At 32.4% G+C, this 24549-nt stretch overlaps 2 protein-coding genes across 5 annotated transcripts in view; both read right to left on the reverse strand.

The window, feature by feature from the left end:
• LOC144843597 (ribonucleoside-diphosphate reductase large subunit-like) overlaps positions 1 to 24549 on the reverse strand; it is a 178089-nt gene that overhangs the window by 84210 nt on the left and 69330 nt on the right. The window lies entirely within an intron of this gene.
• The window catches only part of LOC144843609 (uncharacterized), a 34146-nt gene that overhangs the window by 2799 nt on the left and 6798 nt on the right, over positions 1 to 24549 (reverse strand). For 2 of the 4 annotated variants that reach the window (XM_078700472.1, XM_078700474.1), the window contains 5 exons: positions 18109 to 18163; positions 15530 to 15625; positions 8705 to 8897; positions 2190 to 2325; positions 384 to 556 (listed from right to left, as the gene is read on the reverse strand). In XM_078700472.1, the coding sequence (XP_078556598.1) occupies positions 384 to 556; positions 2190 to 2325; positions 8705 to 8897; positions 15530 to 15625; positions 18109 to 18163 (653 nt within the window). Of the gene's footprint in view, positions 1 to 383; positions 557 to 2189; positions 2326 to 8704; positions 8898 to 15529; positions 15626 to 18108; positions 18164 to 20093; positions 20167 to 24549 lie in introns of those variants that run through there. The other 2 variants (XM_078700475.1, XM_078700473.1) reach the window with 2 other exon arrangements.

Consider the following 24549-nt stretch of genomic DNA (forward strand, 5'->3'; position numbering starts at 1 on the left):
TTAATTTTTCCTTGCATGAAAAAATACATCAAAACAACTAAAAACGACTTAACCACAAAAACCTAATATTAATACTTATTATTGCATTGTTAAAAAATAAGTAACCCTAACAAACACGCTGGGATGTAGATTGTGAAGTCTAGGAATGGGCAAATTTAGGGTGGGTGTACAATACTAGGCTATGCTGAAATTAGGCTCAGTAGAAGTCCTTAAAGTTCTGTCTACACTATCAAACTTTATGTGACAAAAAATGTGATGTGCTCATATATGGACACGGTGATGTCATATGACTACGATATTTGAGCATATCACTACCATATTTGGACACACATTTTGTTTGTCAAACTAGTTTGATAGTGTAGACAGTATTAAAAATAACTCACCAGTGTGTGTGCGCCTGTGTGCCTTAAGATGAGAGCTTTTTGTGTAAACCTTATTGCATCCCTCGAAATCACATAGATGTATTCGTTTGCGTGTGAGGTTCGTGGATCGTGGTACGGTGCTTGTGCTCGTTTCACTGATTGTGCTTCTGTGAGAGTTGGCTGGCCATTGCGGTCTATAAAGACAAATGTAAACAAAAACGTGATTTACAAAAATACAGTTGTCTACATTGGATTCCTTCTTGCGTCATGTTTGTTTAATTTGTTGATTTGAAAAAAAAAAATGTATCTTTTGCCTGAATAAATAATAATAATAACATCTGTATGCTTCATGATGTAAATAAAAAGAAAAACATGTTTAAATAAAAACTAAGGAGTGTGATTGGTTGAGGAACTTCTTAAGGTCATCCTTAAAGATCTTTTTTTTTATAAGTTCACTCCAATTAGAAATCAATTTAATAGGTATGTTCATGTAAAGGTCTGTCTACACTATCAAACGATGATGTCATCACTACTAAATGTGGGTATATCAACCGTATTTGGGCACATCACACTTTTTTTACCAAACTAGTTTAATAGTGTAGACAGAGCTTAAGTTCATTTACTCAAACAGATCATATCTTTTTGGAACTTTTTATTGGTCCTTTCAAAATTGGTATCGCTATATTGTTAATTTGTACTTTTATGACCTATCTTAACAACAAATCTAACATTTGCAGATTGACTATTTGAAATTTCAAAAAACTAGGTTGACAATACATAATAAAAAAATAATTTTAAATTCAATACTTGTCTAAATTCTGTGAAAGAGACATTGGTGCGACGACCTAGTTTGATTTGATACGGCCGGGGGCGAACCACAACACATGTAGGCGTTGTATAGAGCATTGTACACTGTATTCTCAATACCAAGTTTGCGAATGTGGGTGGTGAAAAAGTATTTTTCAATATCGTTTTATTGAAAAGTTAGCTGGGTACAAAACAAGAGTATTATAAAAAAAATTGTAAAGGTAGTGGGTCTTTTAATGGTGAAACACAGACTGTAAAGAATGGATGAATGCACTGTATGTATGCTAAACCTGCACTTAATATGTTAGGTAAACATTGGAAAAGTGATTCATAAAATTAAGGTCATTAATTTAACCTAGTTCCCAATTAATAATACCTCAGGAATAGTTTATCATATTTCAAGGAATTAATAAAAACAAAATACATTATAATGTTGTGCTGTTTTATACCTTTTTGTGTCCCAATACTGGACACCTTTGGACTGGCCAAGTGTATGTCTGGTTTTCCAGAAATTCTGGTATTTGGAATGTGTTTTTAATGGTAAAAATGAATTTGGAACTGATTGGACAAGAAAAAAGTCTGGTATTGGGAGAGTTTCCGGTTTTAAGAGAGTCTGGTATTGGGAGATTTGACTGTATACAGACAGATTGATTTGACTAGACCCTAAAATATCAACAACCAAGCTAGAGCCAATTTGAATTTTCAAAAATGTTGAGATGGTTAGCTGGAAGCAAAACAAAGGAAATCACTTCAATGCTCTTGCAGCGTTTGATCGAGTTGATGTGATCCGCAGCAAGAAAATTGCAATCAAGGCAGCTGGTATTATCAACTACAGTGTAACCGCTACTAAGGGGACACAGTCGGATTCAAACTGTACCCTGATTAGGGTTCACCATAGTGTTCAAACATATTTCTTTTTTGTTTCATAGGAAAATGTCTCTTTAATAAGTGTTTCCCCTTAATAGGGGTGTCTCACAAGCCCTACTGTATGTTGTTTCTAGTTATCTCCATGACACTTACGGCGCTACTTGTTCCAGTGATATGAGGGCGCTTGCTCCTGTTCTGTTAACAGTGTCAAGCGTAACTGTTGGGTAATCGTCTCCTTTACTTGCGTGGATTGGTCGAGGCGTGACAACTATGGCACTGGCTCTCATATCTGTAACAATACAATAACAATTATTGTTGGTTAGTATTTAGATAGAAAGTGAATTTAGTAGGACCAAAAGAAAACCAGACATTTCTTAAGGTCCAAAGGTCTCAAATTCATTCTTAAGCTCTGTCAAAACTAGTGTGATGTGCCCAAATATGGTAGTGATATGCTTAAATATGTTGATGATATGACATCATCATGTCCATATATGGGCACATCACATTTTTTTTGGCGCATAAAGTTTGATAGTGCGGACAGAGCTTTACCATTAAAACACATTCAGAATACTTTACCAGACTTTAAAGTCAGACATATTAGTCCAGAACAGGGATGTGTGGTATTGGGAGAGTTGACTAAATATTTATTTTTGTGTAACCTGATTCATTTAATCAAAATCTTACTGAAGTACCCATTTTCCAAAAATTAATAACTAATCCCTGTTATTGTCTTTTCAAAAATACAACTAGAATATATACCATTTTGTGCAGATCTGCATTCAAATTATTATGGTTTAACAGTAGACATGTAAATGAAGGCGATAGGCTATAGTTTGTTATGTGGTGGTAAATACACATAAAAGAAACAAGTGCCTGAGGACTTATTCCATGTCAAGTCAACTAAAATATTTCAAACATAAAATTCACATTTCAAAAAGGTTTTCTTCAAAAGAAACTGTTGAAAGAATTCCATGGTTGGCTATGTATATTGAATGATCTACTTGGGCATTGATTGAAAATATATTGTACTTTGTTATTCAATAGAGTTGAACAACATCCAAACCAACCAAATAATATAACATATAACGTACAATGAATGCACTGTAGGCTAAAAAAAAAAAAAAACTCTTCCACTCTTAAAATACTTCTTGGTTTTATATTAGTTAAAATAAAATGAAGGACACCCTCAATTTATAGAACATACAGTTGTTTTTAAAAGAAAATAGAGAGGGCAGCAGATCTATTTTAATACTTATCAGTAAATTCTTACGACGACAGTCATTATCAAAATATCATCGTACATTAGCAATGCACACACTCTACAACACAGCGAGGCAGATAAAGTTAATTTGGTATGAGAGAAAAAGCAAAAACCTTTCCTTATTATTCTTCTAAATGATAAATAAATAACAAAACAATTCTTGTTTTAATTCTATTTTCTTTACCCATCAACTTCTACTGTATCTACAAAAAATAACAAACTGACAATATTCGATTTGGGGATTTTAATAATGCTCTGTTTGGTTTTTCCACTGAAAATTTTGAATAAGTAAGTTAACTTAACAAACAAATAAATGAAAGCACTCAGAAACTGAGTGAAGTACTTGGCAAAATATTGCCACAGAGGGCGCATGTTGAAATTTCGGCCCATGTTAAAAGAATACCAATTTTTCTTTTTTTTATTTGTGAAGTTATTAATGAACCGATTTTCTTGAATTTCAATAGGCATGTTCAGTAAATAGGGCCTATATATTCATTGTTTTTGTATTTTGCATGTGTTGTAACTTTTTTCTATTAATTAAGTGTATTCTTTTTCGCAACAAGAAGACAAATTTCATACTGTACTTTTTTGGTTTGTATGACAATAAAAGATCTGTATCTGTATCTGCATCTGTTTATACACTGAAATATCAAAATGAAAACTTGAAAATTGTAGGCACTATCGTGCTAACTAACATTACAAACAAAGCAAGTGCTACTTTGCCAAGTAAAAAGTACTTTAAATAAGGATATATGTTGAGAACAAAGGTTGATCCAATGAATACTGTACCCATTGGTATACATTTCAATTTGTTGGTTTTCCCAGATGTAAAATACAACCATGTAAAATCCTATGTTATTAATACTAATCCTTCCCACTGATCAGAACATATACCAGATAATATCAAGCTATAGACCATTCATTTCAACTCAGGGGAAAAGAACTGGCAATATGCAAATTGTGTTTGTTTCCTTGTCTGGCATAAACTTGGATATAATATAACCCGCAGAGGTCAAATTAGGGTCATTAAATACTAATTATCGTGTGGTGTTTAATATTCATTTTGGAAGCGTTTAAGGAAACACTTGACTTTTGAACTTGTTAAAACCATTTTTGATGTCAGTATGATCTGTTTTATTTAACATCAGTGAATTTAATTGACAAAGGACGCAGAATGACTTTCCAAAATAAGTTGATCAAAATCACATCAGGTGGACAATTCAAAGGAGAAAACTAAATAAACAACAATATTTATATTTTCATTAGAAAACAACAAAATAAATTCCATGAAATGATAATTGTGTGTAATTGAATCAGAAACTAAAAAATAATCAAAAATGTTTTCTATTTCATTTGAAAACAACAAAATTAATTCCATAAAATAATAATTGTAATTGAAACTAAAAAATAATAAAAAAATTGATGAAAGAAAATAAATATCATAAATAATAATTGTGTGTCATTGAAAATAAAAAATAATAAAAAATTTGATGAAAGAAAATAAATATCATAAGTAATAATTGTGTGTAATTGAAACTAAAAATAATCAAAAGTTAGATGAAAGAAAATAAATGCCATTTATTGTGTAACATTAACAATTGAGACAAATATTAAAAAATTTAATGAAATAAAATTATCATTTGAAAACAAAGAAAGAAAATTCCACAAAATAAATTGAGACTAAAAATTTAAATGAATGCAATAAGGTCACAGATTCAATAGCTTATTTATTTTATATTTTCCTTTTAGTTGAAAAAAAAAAGTTCTTCAAGGTGTGTATATAAGTACCAGTACCACCTTTACGGTAATAATGAATTTACAGATCTAAGCAGTTGATATTTAAAATACAGGACTTGGAAAAAAAAACTTATATAGCGTTATCTGTTACTTGTTGTGTTGCGTTTCTTATCTTTACAAGTCTTTACAGCACACTTCCTATGCCTTGATATTCAATTACCCAAGGGGGGTAGGTTGTCACCCGTTTATACTCTCTTTCATCTCATAGAGCACATACTGTGCCCGTCTTAGTTTTTCAGAAGGGGGTATCCTTGATGACTAGTCCTACCGTGTCACTTTCGTTCTATGTCTACTATCAAGCGTGTATTCACCAATCTGTTTTTAAATCTCACTCGCAGATAAGCTGATCAAATTTTGGTCGAAAGCAACGCTGTTTCGATTGTGAGCGTGAAAACCCTGACATAGTTACTTTGCAGTTCAGGTCCCCCGTGGTGATCTGCGGTGCTCATTCGCAATGCCAGCACTAGATCTAGATCACGCGGTTTATCTCCCACGTGGTAGTGTCACAATTTTGAGCTGCCCAAATTTTCGATGCCTCCTTTTTCGGTTTGTCTCAACAGCATATGGTGCATCGTGACTCATAGCAAACGGAATAAGCCATCTCCAAATTTCCGTTTCCCTGTCGCGCTTTCTGCATCATAATAATCCTTGAATCGCACCCCTTTGATGGGACGACTGGCTAAGCTTATTTCTCCACTCGTTTAGGATGTTATTATATAGGATAGCGTGACTTATCATTGTTGTTTATTGTTTTTCCAAATTTACATTCCAATTTTCATGTTGCATAAGTTATGATATCAGTCAAACAAAACATTAAAATTTAATTATAACCTCTTATATATTATAACAATATTTATCAATAATAATATTTATATCATCTATGTGCTTGTTAAATGTTATTAATATTTTACTATTATTGCCATTAATATTTACAACATCAGTGCTGTATTATTTTTTATATTATTTATTGTTATTATCAATTTATAATATATATATCAGTACTAATATTTATTTTTTTTATGTTATTGTTAGTATCATTTACTGTATCTTAAATAAAAAAGTTAAAAAAAAGTAAAAATATCTGTTTTTCATTTATGTTTAGGTTTAGTTTTTAAGAATAACTGTTACCCTTTGAATAAAGTTATCTACTATGAAATATTATGTATTATATACACCATGGTGTAAATATTGAGAAAACTACACACGACGGTACGTCCAGAGGAACGTTGATTGTTGTACATACACTCAACACAATCCGAATTGAATTAACCCAACTTCCTGAGACACTAAGTACCTAAAACCTATTTTTACTTTCCAAAAATGTCAAACAAAATAGTTCTAGTCAGATGTGACACTTTGTTTACACAGACAAATTAGCAACTAATTAAAACGTCAGGATTCTCAAATTATAGGTTGTGTTCACATGTAAATTTAGTACATTATTAATAATATAAATCTGTTTAATAAGTCCTGTCCACATGTATAGTTCTAATAACTAGTTAAATTTTGTTTTTTGTATTAGTACAAACAACAAGAGTACAAACATTTTACAACAAATATGAACAGCCAGATTTTTGTATGATATTAATTATTTTGAAATTTGTTTTTGCCATATTAATATAATTGATTTCAAGAAACTAAATATGAAAAGACAACTTTGATGTGTAAAAATTAAAAATAATAATTTCAAAATTTATACTAAAATGATTAATTGCAACCAGATGGTTTATCAAGATTAATTTATCAATTTTAAATGAACCAAAAAGTTTTAATATTGAGGTCCAAGAAGATAACAGTCGGTTGACAGTCTGACACTGCACAGTCCTCGTTGGCCACCCCCTTCTGACCTCTCTTGAGTCTGCAGGGACAAGTCGCTGCCAATGAGGGCCAGATGTCCCCCCATTGCACAATTGTAAAATAGAGCTGGTTGTTAACCCAATGTATTTGTTCCATAGTTTTTGAAATTGACTTTTGTATAGTGTTCATTCACTGATAAAGAAGTTCTTTATTAAAATAATCAATATCAATCAATTTATCAATCAATATTAAGAACCAATAAAATAATTTTTCTTTTTTCTAAAAAATTAAACTAAAATTTAATATTAATATAAACCATCATCTATAACTTTGTTTTAATTTTAATGTCATTCACAATTTTGTTAGTACGTCTCTGATAAATTACCTACCGGTACCTTATAGTGACTACTTTGTATGATTTAAAACAATTGTTTCAATAAGAGAGAGGTCCAAATTTGACAAATATTTATGAGCCAAAAAATATGGGTAGAATGAGGATCTTTAATAAAGAAATAAAAAAGCTAACACAAACGTAAAATGTTAACCATGTCAGCAGGACTGCTAGGCTTTTGAAAACTCTTAAAGCTCTGTCTACACTATCAAACTAGTTTGACAAAAAAAGTGGGATGTACGTGCACAAATATGGTAGTGATATGACGTCACCGTGTCCATATATGGGCACATCACATTTTTTGTCACATAAAGTTTGCTAGTGGAGACAGAGCTTTACTAAATATGTCTTACAGCGGGCTGAAATGTGTTCCTCAAAGTAGCCTAATATCAGTCAGGTTAGGTTAATACAGAATTAAAAGAACCATCAATGTCACAAAGAATTTGCAACCATTATCAATTGTCACCAGTGTCTGTAGTTAACCCATATTAATTGTCACCATACAAAGAACTGGTGTGACAAAAAGGTGAAAACCCTAAACAGGCATTTTAACAAAAAAATTAAATGGTTGTTGACAAATGCAGGACCACATGTTCTGCAATCGGTGAGAGATTTTCAAAAGGGGTAACCAGCGGACTATTTGCGTGGCATCGAAAGCGAATCTAATTAGTTTTTGTGGTCAGCGACTTGATCACGTTGTACATCATGACTCTGCAAAGTGAACGTTTCGATTCCAAAAACAGAGTTTCACTTTGCCTCATTAAGGGGTACGACAGCTGAGTGTGCGCTGGAAGCCAGCCAGTAAGCAGGGGAGCGTTCGCCTACCCCTCTTCTTATCCTTCAGTTGATCAAAGGGAAAGGGTGGATAATACTGATAAGAGCTAGAGGTAAACGCTTTTAAGCATTTTATCGGTCGGCGTTAACTCGGCATAATAAAACGCCCGATCATGCAGGCATTTTGATAGGGGAAGGAAGATAAGATCGTTCATCTGTTTTCTTATCGTGACATATATGGTGACATTTGACAGAAAGTTTAACCTGCAAATGTAATTATTCAATTTAATGTATTAAGCTAGGCTCTGCAACCTTGCGTGTCAGAGAGGGGTCTTCCACTATGTTGAAGTACTATGCTTATAAATAAACAAACTATTTCAGTAGTAACTATGTTCACAACAAAAGCAAGTAGTAAAACATTAGTCATCTAATCATAGTATTTAGATCATGAAAAGAATTAACCAAATATTTAGAGGTACAGTATGGGATGCTACTGTATACAAGTCTTAAGTTAAAAACTATGTTTGTTTGAATATATCATTTCTTCTGATTTATAATTATATAAAACTACTGTATTCTTTCATATTTGAAATGTGAAATGTGGTGGTCATACCATACTTATACGGAAAGTGATACAACTGTACTTACTGTCTTCCCTTGGTAATGTTGTATAGCCGTAAGTATCTATCAACCTCGTGTCTGGGATGATGAGTGGAACACCTGGAGAGGATGAGTTTGATGGCAGTTTGCCGTTCCTTCCACTCATGGAAAGGTCTACTGGTTCTGTTTGGAATACGCCATCGGTTTTGATCTCAATTTTCTGCTCCTCATCAAGAAATACCTAATTGAATTGAAATAAGAAATAATAAGTAAGGATTTGTAATGTGAGTAATGATGCAGAAAAATGAGGCTGTAGCTAGGCTTTGTACAGGGAGGTACAGTACCTATACCTTTTTCCACAGAAGGACTGTTTTATTCACAGAAGAGCACCTTTTTCCACAAAAGTGGAAATAATCGTCATAAACTGGACAAGTTAAGCATATTTATGATCAATTCTACTGCTGGTCTGTAAAGTGAAAAGGCCACTTTAAGCAAAAAGGAGACAACTCCTCCCTAGCCAAATACAATCATTATAATTTGGGATTTGTAGATTGCTCTTGCTCTTTACAACCTAAAAATTAGCAGTGATAGTAAATAGTACTGTAAATAGATCTTAACCTAGCTAATTTTGCAGAAGAAAAAGAACTCCCTATAAAAATCCTGGCTATGGGCTTGCCTTTAATAGTTTTTAATAACATAGTTTCATTTTGTTGCTATTTTAAATGCCAAATGTACATATTTGGCATTCAAAGCAGGTACGCAATGACTCAAAAAAGATTGCAAAGAGGAACGGAATAACCATGCCTAAAGACATAGATGATTGATTCCACCAGTTTACGGAGCTTTCCATTCCCAGGGTCCTGCATTGAAATACGCAACATTTTAGTTTCTCTTTATTAATTCCACTACTTAGATCCTAATGACAGTTTCAATTAAGTGTTCGTGTGGAACGAAAGTTACATGTCAAAGGAACATAGAAATAACAATAAAACATGTTATTAATACTAGGCACAATATTACAAGGATTTACAGGTAGTAGTGATAAGGCAGAATTACAACCCCTGGTTAATTAAGGTATTCTAGCCAGCTTAATTTTTAGCTAGCTAGCACTGACTTCTTTAAAAGCCATAACCTTTTCCTGTCACACATCTTTTAGTACCAGGCTAAAATGTTTTGTTCATCCATGACATAAACAAAATTACTAATTAATTGACATCAATAAACAATAATTCAAATATAATTACCGGTATTTAAAATTATGTTATTAATTATAATTTTTTTTTTTCAAAAGCAAAAGTATAATATTCCGTGAAATTATCGGAAATTGTTCGATAAGAAACAAGATAACAATTATTATTATAGAATAAATGAGTAATAGAGATTTTTAAACGATGTACCGAAGCTAAAGATACATCAAAAGATATCACTTATCTATCCTTGGTGAGATCATTTTAATAAGTTCAAGTTCGTATTTCTGGCTGTAGGTCAAGGGATGGTAGATAACACACTAAAGAATTGAACAAGAGAAGAGGGGGCCTAAAGAGGCAAAGGAACACAAAGGGTATGGATAGGATCAGGAACTGTGAGGAAAAGGAAGAATAAGAGCATTGGGAAAATTGAGGAAAGAGCAAGGACAACGGAAGAATTGATGAAAGGCCAAGGATGAAAATGACACAATATCTACGTTGAGATCAGATAAACACCAGATGCTTAGTCAAAGAGAAATGAGAAAACTAGAGGTTCCGGAGGAACTGTGGAAGGATGGGCATTAAGAGCACTGCAGTGCAAGGATGAAATATAGTAGGACATTTTTTTCATAGAACTAAGGAAGGCATGTGAAAGTCAGAGGCCATGTGGGAAAAATCATAAAGACCACTCCCACTCCCTAGGCCAGGGAGGAATGAGAAGACTAGAGGTCCAGGAGGAAACTATGGGAGGGTAGGCAATAAGAGCACTGCAGTGCAAGGATGAAATAGGACATTTTGGGCTAAGGAAGGCATGTGAAAGTCAGAGGCCATGTGGGAAAAATCACTAGAGGCCCAATAGTAGCTCGTCAGAGAGATTAGAATTTACTATAGTTATATATTACTTTTATTTTTGTTAACCAATTTTTCTATGACATTTACAGTGAAGCAAATTCACAGGAAAACATGTGGTTAAAACTCAACACTTGTTAGTTAATATTACCACCTTGGTATCTCTTGGGAACAAGGATAATGTCCCAACGATGATTCAATTAATACGGGAAGTCGTTATAGCATCATTCTTAACTGGTTAAAATGAGCGACAACAGCTTCGTAATTAAAAGCAACGATTTAAAACGTGTGAATACAAAAATAGACATAGTTATTAATATTACCAGACCACCTTTGCCTTTGGTACAGTGATTTTTTTAAGAAGCCTCACATTCACAATAAACTAAAGTTAAACTTTTCTTTTTTTAAACTTTTTTTTTTCTTGAAATAATAGAATAATTAGACTGGTCATCGTTTGCCGCACAAACTGAGGTTTAAGGTTTTCAACATGGTGTATTCTATTTCTAGTAACAAATATTGCAACACTTTTTCTCTTTAAAGGGGTCGGGAGATGGAGATAATGCAAAGAATTTAACTAGTACAGTAGTCATACTGTGCACTATAGCAATTCCTCATCATACGAAAAAAATATTCAATTTGAAAAGGTGAGAATATTGATTCTCCATCTACTGCCCTCTATACTTGTAACAAAGGACTACGTTTGAACCCATTATAATAAAATTCTGGTATAACTAGGTTAAAGGTCAAGGCTATACTTCTTCTCACAATGGTTCAGTAGTTTTGGGCTCCATGTAAATATAGGCTTATTTGTCTGTACACGGAAAATGTCTCCATGGTCTGTGTATTAATAATACAGTATAAAATATATGAAGGAATAATTCATTTTGAAATAATTATATATTTAATGAAAAAAGAATCTAAAGATTGCAGTTCATAATAAGTGTACAAAATAACATAAAATGTATGTTTAATGTTATAAATTTGAAACAATAATTTTACCAATGTATGCAATTTTCGAAAAGAAAATCTCATAAATTGTAAATGTCTTCAGGTAATATATTATTACCAGTGTTTTTTATCCAATTAGGGCAAGGGTGTACCTCTCTACCCCTACAAAAATGCAATAAATGGGTACGTTTTCTCTAAAAATGGATTAGCTGAGACCTCTTTTTGTTAAACCTTTATGATGGGTACAAGAATAGAAGTGCGACAGCCATATGGACATTATGATGTCATCATTACAATAATAACACAAATGGATGAGTGTACACTTCTATCATATCTACCTTCAACTAGACAATTCAACCAAAGAAACAAAGGTCACCACGGGTCAGCGCACACACAGAGGCTTACACCAGTATGACAGTCATGCTTGAATAAATCTTAAGGAAGTCATACTTAGCATCTGTCATGATTGTGAAATTGGTGGTGATTTGTTCTGATTCATTGTCAATCACACAAAAACAAAAGTATACCTTGAACTTTACGGAAACACAATTTTCACAATTGTCACCAAAAAAAAAACAACCAGTGATCATTCTGGTAATTAATTATCAATACATTGGTGACATGCGGTAATTGATTGACATATTTTCAATTGAGGGGTGGGGTAGGGTGTAACTAGCCACGCCTTCATCATTATTTAATCCAGGAGCTAGATTATTGTAGTAAAAAATAAGCTGCAGCGTGCGACCTTTGTGTAGGAACATTACTCTACCACAACTGATTTTGAAGAAAACTATTCTTTTAGGATTTTTCAATAGCAACAATAAAATAATAACAATATCATTCAAATAAACATTGCTCAAGCTATAGTAGCCACAAAAAAAACCCATCTTGAGATTGTCCTAATTGTTGTGATCTAAAAATACACAATACAAATACTATAATACGTAATAAATATGCAATAAATGTCATGATCAATGAAACTGGAACTGTCATTAATTTTAATGACAAATTGAAAGGAGAGCAATGTGAATGAAGTGACATTTCTCCTTATCTAGCAATGTTCTGGATCATGGAACAATAGACAACAAGGTAGTTTTATGTGAGTATTGTCCCTAAAGCGTTGTCACCACTTCACTGGTGACAATGTTCTGAAGAAATGTCAATGCTATTGATGGATTATCAGGTGGGTTGTACAAAAACAAGTAGGGATGGAAAAAGGTACAATTTATGTTGTCCCCAGTCTCTTGGTGACAATGTTCATATCAACGCCATTGAAGGATTGTCAGCTGGTTCTACAGTACACTCAGAAAAAGTAGGTACAGTACAAATCTGATGTGCTTGCATAGTAACTACAACACATTGTTGATTCATCCTGCCTTCAATACTGTCACGGGATGGGCTTATAATACTGTAAACCCTAAGACTAAAGTTGGAGGGAAAATGTCAAAGACTTAAAGGGGGGTTCCGGGTTTAAAATGAATAGCAAAAAATGTAAAATATATTTGTTTTTCTCTTGAACGGTAAAAGTTTCAATTTATATAAGCACCCAGTGAAGCAGAACGAAGGCTGTGAAATGAGGCCAGATTACAAGTGCAGCTACGGCAAAATCACACTGTGGTTACAGAATAGGAAATTCGTGAAATGGTCAATCTTCCGACGACTCGTTATCATTAACCATATCAATTACTTTTGTAAAATTATACTTATCTGATGTAATTTTAGTCGGTCTTCCCATTTATAAAGTCAATTTTTTATGAAAATCCATCAAAACAGTGAAAAATTAGATATGTTTGCACTTTACGTTTGCCGATTTTCGCACTGACTTAGGGAAAGCTTTCAAAATCAATGAAGCGTAACGTATACATTCCTGAGCGAGGAGAGCGAGACGACAATACACGTGCTCACTCTCTGCCCATGCCTGGCATCGTCACGTGATAAGCAGATACAATATACAATACCAAACTGGTCGGGTCGAGTATACCCCGTCTATAATCACAACATGAACGATGTACAGTATTTGATTGAAGGTCGACTCGACCTACCGGAATGGTATAGATAATATAGCTCGAATGAGAGAGTTGGAATATTTGTAAACAAAAGTATTGCTAATTTTAAAAAGTGTAGCCTATAGTAAAAGGCCTGGTAGTATCAATTCGCATAGGGTCTACTACACTAGCTAGCTCAATTTTTAACTGGGCCGGATCGGCTAGGTCTCCTTCCTACTACCTGGTCTACTTGCTTGATGCAGTATCCGCTTTTTTGGAGAGTAAACTAGGCCTATTTTAGGCCTACTTATTAGACGATCGGGACACCATACGTGCGGAAGGCGATCGGACCTCGTTTTGCCTCAATATTTACAGCCGATTTTGTAGAACGTTTTAGGCTTAGATTGTTTAGGAGTTTGGTTGATAGGATGGGTTTGGAATCCACTGAGTTTTGTTATTTATGGGCCAATCGTTTAGTAGTAGGCTAGCTAGGCCCATGATGGCCCCAATGTTTTAATTAACGTAGCCATCGTGGCATGGAATCCCTAGTCAGAAATGGCTCTCACCCATGAATAAAATGATTTAGGCTAGGCCTAGCCTAGTACGTGAAGCCGATATACGATCTGTACTATTCGAGGTATAAAAATAGTATAATTTATGACTCCGTAAATCTGTACTAGTAAATTTTGTATTTCATTAAATGTCAAATAAATATATGCTACTACTGTTATTATTACACTTTAGGCCTAGCTTAGAAAATCTACAAAAAATGTATTTCACAATGATCGGGTGGTCGTCGTTTGACAGGGGAGAGAGCTAGAGATGCAAGTTGACAAACACAACGTACAAGCTTGACGTCGCGAGTTTGGAATCCACTGATGACGTGATTTTGTGAATATCTCATGAATATTAATGAGCTTCCCTAAGCTGCTGAAAAACAGACTTTCCATGAATTTACCCTAAAATGTATATAAAATTTAATTTTTTTAATTTCTCGTTATTACTTCTTCATTCTGACATGTCTATATTGTTATAATATTTTTTATTTAATAAATAAACGATATTTAAAAGCAATTTTAAACCCAGAACCCCCCTTTAAGTCTGCATGAGAGAGCCAAAAATCTCAAATTTGTTATGACATATGAATCTTATTTAAAGCTGTCTACACTATCAAAGTTTATGTGACAAAAAAATGTGATGTACCCATATATGGACACGGTGATGTCATACCATATTTGGGCATATCACTGCCATTTGGGCACATCACACTTTTTTTTGTCAAACTAGTTTGATAGTGTAGACAGAGCTTAAGCCATGTTAACTATCAATTAACTAAATTTATTCATAACAATTTCAAGTGACGAAAAGACAAACTTTATTTTCACTAGTTGCAGAGTGATAACAGACTTAGTCAAGCGTTTGATGAAATTTCAACCAACGTTTACTGCTGCTTCTAGTGGCGACATACAGTAATATTAAAATGACATGAATGAAAAACATATTTTGTGGCGAGAGTATGAGGGAAGCTGTCATTAAATTACAGCTGATGGATAGATAGACTGTTAATGAGCTGACAGAGTGATACTAAACGAGTAACAGATACTGAAGTAAAGAGATACTGCGGTTGCAAAGTGATACTACAGTAGTTGCAAAATGATAATAGACAAAGACGCTGGTTGCAAAGACCATTTTTTACTTGCTGCTGTGATTTGGCAACATTTTTTTAAACTATCAAATTAAAAAATGCATGCACGACTGACCTTTGTACCAAAGTGATACAACAGTAGTTGCAAAATGATAATTTACAAAGACACTGGTTGCAAAGAAAAACCATTTTTTACTTGCTGCTGTGCTTGGGCAACATTTTTTTTACTATCAAATTAAAAAATACATGCACGACTGACCTTTGAACCGGTAGATGCCTTAACATCGTGTCTTGTTCGAGGACTAAATACTATAACACTATCATGTTGCATTGGGCCCTTTTCATCATATTGGTCCTATCGAACAATAACAAAAAATAGAAAAGTTTATACAGTAATGAGTAACTAATAAAGGTTATGACGATTCTAGAGCTCTGTCCACACTATCAAACTTTATGTGACAAATAATGTGATGTGCCTATATATGGACATGATGATGTCGTATCACTACCATACATTATTTGGGCACATTACACTTTTTTTGTCAAACTAGTTTGATAGTGTAGACAGAGCTTATACTCTTAATTGGGTGAGAAACATTTAGGATGGTGACCCCCCTGCTACCACCACTCAACTCCCCCTCCCACCTTGAGTATATACTCGTATATACTACGATTTGAACAACCGACACAAACCAGTATACCTTACCATTTACTCAGAAAGGAAATATACAAAAGTACATTGACTTAAGAATTGTAAAGTGTTCTTCAATATAATTATGTTTAATGATTATGTGGCTAAGCCACAGCAGTTAGCTCTGTTCATTGACAATGACTGCCTGGTCATGTACAGCACCTGCTAGGTACAGTGTATAGCTTCACTATCCTCTCACTATCCTTTGTCCTTAGCATTTTCTCTTTATCACTATAGAAGAATTTCTTTGTCTCTGAACAAGAATGTGTAAAAATGACAGAATACAAACTACTATTTATTGCAACTATGTAGAACTAACAACATCCAATGACTGTTTTTTATATGAATACTATAAATGAAATCAGAAATCTACAATTTGCCATTTTCATAGCTGTATAAAACTTATAAGCACACATGGCCACCTATTGCAGTATTATTTCTTTTAATCTAGATTTAAAATATGCCAATTATGTATGTAAATAAAATGTACTGAATAAGTTAACAATTTATTACAGTATTCCTGGGCATATGTTTGACAAAGGCCTAAAAATACAATCAACACATTTCCCACAGTATTGAACATTCATTTTTAAGAGAGAAATTAGCATAATATTATGTTTATTGTATGGACATTAATTCATTTCCCCTTTATCATATTTCTTGATCTGTCTCTGCAAAATTATTTTTGTAACTTAAGTTCCATTACTAATAAACGAATACAAATCACGATAGTATCTAGTAAACAATGTTATCGGCCAAATGACACAGATAATTCTATTATCAAGAACTGATATTATCATTTTAGCCATGAAAATCTTTCAATAATATATTTCTATTTAGCTGTACTTATTGTTATTCTACAATATAGTACTAAAATACCTATTGTTACTAGTGTAGAAATACCTATGGAAACACAAAAGTTCATTGACACTGTGCTTAGCACTTTGGTGTTTTTATGTTAACAAGTTTTTTCGAAAATCACAAAATGGTCTAAAACGTCTCCAAAGTCTCAGAATTCTTGGTGTGTCGCTCAGTCACTAAATAATAAAAATGATATCAGATACTTGTGATTTTCGATAAAGATACCTACCTCATTGGTGGGTATATAAATAAGAATGGGTAAAATAATAAAAATAAATAGTAGCTTAGTTTCTTCGCAGCCCAATACCATTCCACAAACTAAAGGTGGGTGACCATGTGAGGAGTGTGCTGATCAAAATGAGGGTAGGTCATGACCTTTCATTATAATATTCATTTTTAGTTGAAATTTAACATATTAAACCTTGGGTATTTTAAGAGCTTATATACAGTATTACGACAACAAAGGGGGAATTTTGTGTTTTATTGAACCTAACATAACCCCTGTAGACAAAAGGTAAATATATTCCTATCCTATACAGTAGTTGTATTCTTTAAAATTAATCGCCTGTTACCATGCTTTTATAATTAAAATATCTAGAGTACAGTTTGGCTAATCTCTCTTGTTTGGTTTTGTCTGGTGTCATCTGGGGTAAGTCCCTCCACTAAGTAAACAAAAATGACTGAATACTGTAGAAATCTGAACAATTTATATTCTTGTCAAACTTAACCAGTATGTGTAATACAAAATAAAAATATGTTGTGTTTATTTTTTTTCATCCATTTCAAGTTATAGAGTAAAAGCAAACCCATAGTACTGTAGTACAGTATACACTGAATAAGCACCTAAAAAGGTTATAAAATGTTTATGTTCTGTACGTCTTGGATTAAGTTACTGCTAAATTTTGATAATGAATTCAACTTTAAAAATAATATGCAACATTCATAAAAACGATGTGTCTGATATGATTACGTGAAATACATTTCCCATGCATAAAAACACAGAATACAGATTTTTCTTTCGTTTATTTGTGAAGTACAGTAATTAATAAACCAATTTTCTTGGATTTCAATACGCAAGTTCTGTAAGTATATACCTATTTACACCAAAATATTAAGAAAGATAACTTGAAAATTGTAGGCGCTATCGTGAAACAAACAAAGTAAGTATTATATTATACTTAGCAAAACTTTTCCATGTAAAAAACCTGTTCAGTCAATTCAAGCAGTGGACTAGACCAATTTTTTTTTTCCAAATTTAGGGGGCACTTATTGGAGCAAAAGCTTACCTGCTTCATCACTGGTGATATGCAGAGATGGTAGGGGCTGACAATGTGGTTGTGGCTGCAAGAACAAATAATAAAATAAATTAATTATAAATACACGTTTATAGAAATAATACAGGTACACTGTATGACTTTTCTTTTATTCAGGGACTATCCTTATAAAGGGGCACATTCCCATGAAACGAACAATAGGAATACATGTTCTAACAATAAAGCTCTGTCTACACTATCAAACTATTTTGACAAAAAAGTTTGTCAATATGCCTAAATATGGTAGTGATATGATGTCCCATATATGGGAACTTCACATTTGTTTTCATTTGTCACATAAAGTTTGATAGAGTAGACAGTACTTAATGCCAATATCTATTCATGGAACACACCTACTGTACAGTATTAGAGAGACACAGGCGGCCCTGAAGGTGTCCCCTTAATAAGGGTTCTACTATATTTCTGTGTCACATAATGTTTGATAGAGTAGACAGTACTTAAGGCCAATATCTATTCATGGAACACACTACAGTATTAGAGAGACACAGGCGGCCCTGAAGGTGTCCCCTTAATAAGGGTTCTACTATATTTCTGTGTCACATAATGTTTGATAGAGTAGACAGTACTTAAGGCCAATATCTATTCATGGAACACACTACAGTATTAGAGAGACACAGGCGGCCCTGAAGGTGTCCCCTTAATAAGGGTTCTACTATATTTTTTGTCACATAATGTTTGATAGAGTAGATAGTACTTAAGGCCAATATCTATTCATGGAACACACTACAGTATTACAGAGACACAGGCGGCCCTGAAGGTGTCCCCTTAATAGGGGTTCTACTATATTTTCTTCATGATCAAAGGTCTCTATTTGATAACGCACTACTACTATTATTTACTTTTATTTGTTATTACGTTGAAAATAAATCTTCAGTAGGATATGAGAGCTAAAGTTGTACAGAGGTGAACTTCCTGTCGTTACTAGTGTATATTGTTTAGTATCTTAATATTATCCTTAGATTTAACTCATTTATCATGTAACTGTGTAACCACACCTTTTAGTGTACAGTAGTATTTTTAGTGTTATAGGAAGAAATACCATAAATGAATTGTTATGAAACAAGTTTTACAGTAAGTAAAAGATGGGATGGATTACAATAATTTAATTTACATGTACTGTATCAATAATCATTGGTTTAATCAAATAAACATTACCATTAAGCAACATAAAATCAACTTGTTGAACAATAGAACAGAATTCCTAAGTACAGTATTATTCTTAGAAAAAATGTTTTAAATTTTTTAAACTAACAATTATCACCAAGCACAAATTGCACCTTGGGCCCGTTCATGCCTAGTTATTTACCCGAGTAAGTTGGCTTCATGGACGAAATTTTTTTATAAATAATAAACATAAAGAAATGTTCACATAAAACTTCAAATAGGTATTCTTAAAATATAAAAATTATTGTTCAAAATAATACAGTAACTAAAATCAAAGAAATATTCACATAAAACTTCAAATAGGTATTCTTAAAATATAAAAAAAACCATAACATTGTTCAAAATAGTACAGTAACTAAAAACAAAGAAATATTCACATCAAACTTCAATAGGTATTCTTAAAATATAAAAAACATTGTTCAAAATAGTACAGTAACTAAAAACAAAGACATTTTCACATAAAACTTCAAGGAGGTAATGAACTACAACATTTAATTTTTTAAATCTACAGTAACATTGTTCAACATAGAAGAACTGAAAAAAAAAACATAAAAGAAATGTTTACATAAAACTCCAAAGAGGTAAATGAACTATCAACATTTTTTTTAAATCTTAACATTGTTCAACATAAAGTAAATGAAAAAAACAAATCTTAAAACAAATTGCATACTCTGTGCTTTTTTTAAGTTTGTATTAAAATAAACAAACACATTTTTCATGTAAAACTCTTACAAGGATTTAAAAAATAATATAATAATAGCGAAAATACACACCCAAGCAGCGCCTTAATCCAAGGTTTCATCGTGGAACAGTGTTAGTATCCTAGTAAACAGCGCCTGACGGTAATTATCACGAAAATGAGCGCTAATTTTCGTTTCAAAAGACTTGTACACGCTCATTTAAAATGATACATACCACAAAGCAGAATTATGAAGCATGTCGTAGTCAAATTGAGGGGTCACCGCTTTGATGCATGTATATATTTATAGAACAGGAACCTTTTCTCCCCCTTATTTAATCCACAAGTATACACGGTATGAATCATTCTATTATCGGTATCAAAATCAGTCCAACGTGAGCAATATGACAACGATATCCTCTAGATTTTAGACATAGATGTTCACTTACAGTACAACAAAGTAGAATGGACAAATACACTTTCTAATCTTAGTATCTAGGCCTAGTATACTTTTGTACTTTGATTAAAATACAGTTATTAATTGAAATATGAAAATGTATACAGTAGTATTAGACTGTATTCATTTATTAATTTGTATTACTTTTAATTTTCCGTAAAAAACAACAAGAAATAAAAGTTTGTGGTCAATCAAAAAAAAAATCTGTATATTCAATTGAATTTTCAAACTTTTGTGGTTTGGTTTCATTTTGTAAGTTCAATTGTTGCTTTTGATTTTATTACAGTAATGGAATTTTTACTTCTGAAAACTGTGGTTTGGTTTCATTTTTTATTAAACAATATCTACAGAATTCATTCTTAAAAGCTATATGTCACTTTGCTTGTTATAAAATGAAGTAATATTAATAATTAACAAATAAACAAATATTGAAAAATATGGCTATTTATATAAAATGTTGTTTAAAAAAAGAAGGAATTCCCAAAATAATCATGTATAAAAAGTATGCATACTGTTGATACAGTGCAATGATAGCTATCAGTGGCTAAACCCAGTGGCCCCACAGCATAAGCAGCCCCATGCAACTATCCAGCATTGGTGGGGCCCCTTAGGAGTGCAAAAACCAGGGGCCCTTTCCCCCAGCGTTATGCCACTCATAGAATAAGGGAAGACCACAATAAAGGATATACCTATAAATCATAAAAATAAACAGCTATTCGTAATGTAAACAATGAGGTATTCTACAGTATGCTACTGTAAATAGCTTTTTGAGTGTGCAGTGGTGGGTAATTCTGAAAAACAACATGTCTTTGTCTTCCTACTGTATGTTGTTAACAAAATGCTGCAATGGGGGGTTTTTTTTAATGGCAGTCTCCTGTTTATAATTCTTAAATATTGAAATATGTATGAAGTGGTTGGTACAAATCAAAAAACCAATAAAAAAAACTTCTTTTTAGATTCTTTGTTTTTAAATGTCAACACTAATATAAACAAAATGGTTCTCCTCTTTTAAAAATTCCTAAATTTTCTTATAAAGAAACAAAGACAACTCCTATTAAGGGGACACTTTGTTTGGTCCCGTAAAGGTTCTAACTGTATTCAGTATACCTTTAAATGATTGAACATTGATAGCCAGGCATCTTAACTCAACACTACTATACCATAATTTGAAACCCGTGGAATCAGAAAACAAGCTTCATACCTAAGAACACAGCTTTAAAGCAAATAAGATTATTCATTCATTTCCTTTATTTTGGATAGTGCATCCATATACAAAACATACAAAACAAAAAGAGACAACATGTCACCAGGAAAGTAACAATAGCATCTTCCACAAAAACAACCTATGATATCCTAAAATATGTTTTATCATTCTTTTTCTCTTAATTTTCCTTCATCCTACTCCATATGTTTCCTCTTCCTTTTCTTTCTCCATTCTCTTCTAAATCCCATCATTCTTCTCTTTCAACATCTCTATTTTCAATCAAATATCAATTATTCAATTGATTGATCCGATAATAACATTATTAATGTTATTATAAGTAAACAAGCATTCCAAGATCAAATGTATTAAAGACACACTGAATCATTGTTTATCAGGTCTTTCCTGAAAGCATCAGAGATTCAAATAGTTTCGGTAAATGACTCACAAATGAATTAATTCATTTGTTGTTTGCTCATTCAAAAGAATTAATCAACGATTTGACATGTGTCAAACTTTTCACTTTAATTAGCAATCACATCAAGAAAATGGAAAGTATAGATACTTCAGACAAAGAAGACGTTTATCTGGTTGATGCCGTGACTAAAACGGTTTTAATCGAGAAGATTTAAATCAGAAAAAAATAGGGGTTTTTTTCTACTTGTCGAATAAAATAGTGTTCATAAATTTGATAAATATAAATTATTTTTGTCAAATGAAAATAATTTAATTGAAAATAATTAATACAATATATTATTTTTTCATCTTTTCTAACAAGTCTAAAGAAGATAGGAAGGAAAATAGAAATATTGAAATGATGGGATTTAGAATAGAATGAAGAAAGAAAATGAAGAGAAAACAGATGGTAGGATGAAGGAAAATAAAAAGAAGAATGAAGAAACTGAGGAAGAGAATTATGAATTGAATGGAGTGAAGAATAAAGAAAATGAAGAGCAAGAAAAACAAATAGAAATGAATGAAGAGAAAAAGAAAAACAGACAGACAACTTAAAAGCAAGACAATTGGAAGATGAGGAAAAGGGAGAAATAGAGTTTAAAGGAAAAAAATCATTAGGAAAAAGAAGTAAAACTAAGATAATAAACCTCAAAATACTTAGAAATAGAGAGAAAGGAAAAAACAGTAGGAAAAGGAAGTAAAACTGAAGAAATAAACAACAAAATAATAATGTCATTGAACCTATCCGAATAATAACACAATAAGATCCTGGTCCTTTCCATCTCCTTTCTTTCCCACTATTACTTCCCAAGATATTTTTATTACATCATAATTTTAACACCAATACCTTAATGTATGGTAGTGTCATATTTTTTTTTTCATCAGTAAAGTCAGTGTCAAAGGTTATATCAGTCTGGACATATGAATAATTAATACACACTACATCACTTCTTATTTATTTTTATAGGTTTAGAATATTACGAAGAATTAATATGGTCATTTTGGAAAGGTGTCAAATTGGGATATAACAGATCTTTCACCAGTCTTGACAGCCTACTGTCTCAACCAAATATTGAATTGGACATAACCCCCTATCCCCATGTGGGACAGAGCTGTAGAACACGCTGTATTCATCAATCAACGTGCTCCAACGAAAACATCCCCCCACTGTCAAAGTCCATTTTTTTCTATCAAAAAATATACGGTGGATTATGACACACGTCAGTGAGGCAACTTGGAAAAGGCAATGAATGATTGTCAATTAACCTTTTTTACAAGGTAACAAAGTTTAAATTGAATTTGACAACGTGTTCATAAGATTCTCTTCCTTTATGAAACACTTTGAAACAATTTTAAGTCCGATACAACAGATATTAAGACAACTTCAGACATAGAATTAAATCTAGATGAAACCCATCTGCTAAGAAATCATCGATGTATTTCAAGATTAAGATCAAAGATTACACACAAACTGTATTAGTTTCCAAAGCACGAAACCAACAAGTTTAGAAAACTTCCAGTTGTATGAACAGTATTGGCTAATTTTTTCCCTCAAAATTCATTGCAACAAGCAAAGAACAAACATTCTAAATTGGCAAATGAAATTTTACGGTAATTTGAACACTTAAAACTTGAAATTAAACAGTAAACAAAAATGTATTTTTAAGAAAAGGTCTTCACAATCAGTCAATTTGGCAGTCGTACATTTTGTTCTAGATATATAAGATAAATTATGAAAAGAGGAGAACTGGATAACTTATCAATTATTCAGACCTTATATTTTGTTCCTTTTTTTCTTTTTTTGTGTTCACTCGCTCAGAAACACTCATTTTTAATGGTCTAACAAACAAATTCATTGTATTTTCAAACAATAGTTATAATAGAAACTGTACAATATTTTGTGACAATTTTCTCGGTTACTCATTCAAAAAACATTTCTTTTGTTTTGTGAAAATAATTTTCACGGATTAATAGTTTTACAGGAAGAAAAATATTTAGCATGATTATTATTCTCTTACTCTTAATAGCAACAAAATAATTTCTTTTGGGAACAAAGGAAAGTTAGTACTGAAAAGGTGATTGATCTTGGAAACAATCAACATACTTTTTATTTGAATACAATCATTTTTTGATGAACAAATTCACATATACACAAGTAATATTTACCTAGGTTAGCCATTAACTATACACAACCTTGAATTTCTTTATTTAAAATCAGGAGTAGTAACTGTAAAATGTATCTATAAAACAAATAGTACTAATTGTACTGACTCTAGTCTAATCCTCTCTCCTCCCTTTTTTTCCTCTTTCCTCCCTTGATTTCTTTCTCTCCTCCCTTCATTAAACTCTCTTCCTCCTTTCATATTCCTCTCTTATTACTTCATTTCCCTCTTTCCTCCCTTCATTTCCCTCTCTTCCTCCCTTCATTTCTCTCTC

The sequence above is a fragment of the Antedon bifida genome, chromosome 5 (assembly GCF_963402885.1).
Source record: "Antedon bifida chromosome 5, ecAntBifi1.1, whole genome shotgun sequence".
Classification (NCBI taxonomy): domain Eukaryota; kingdom Metazoa; phylum Echinodermata; class Crinoidea; order Comatulida; family Antedonidae; genus Antedon; species Antedon bifida.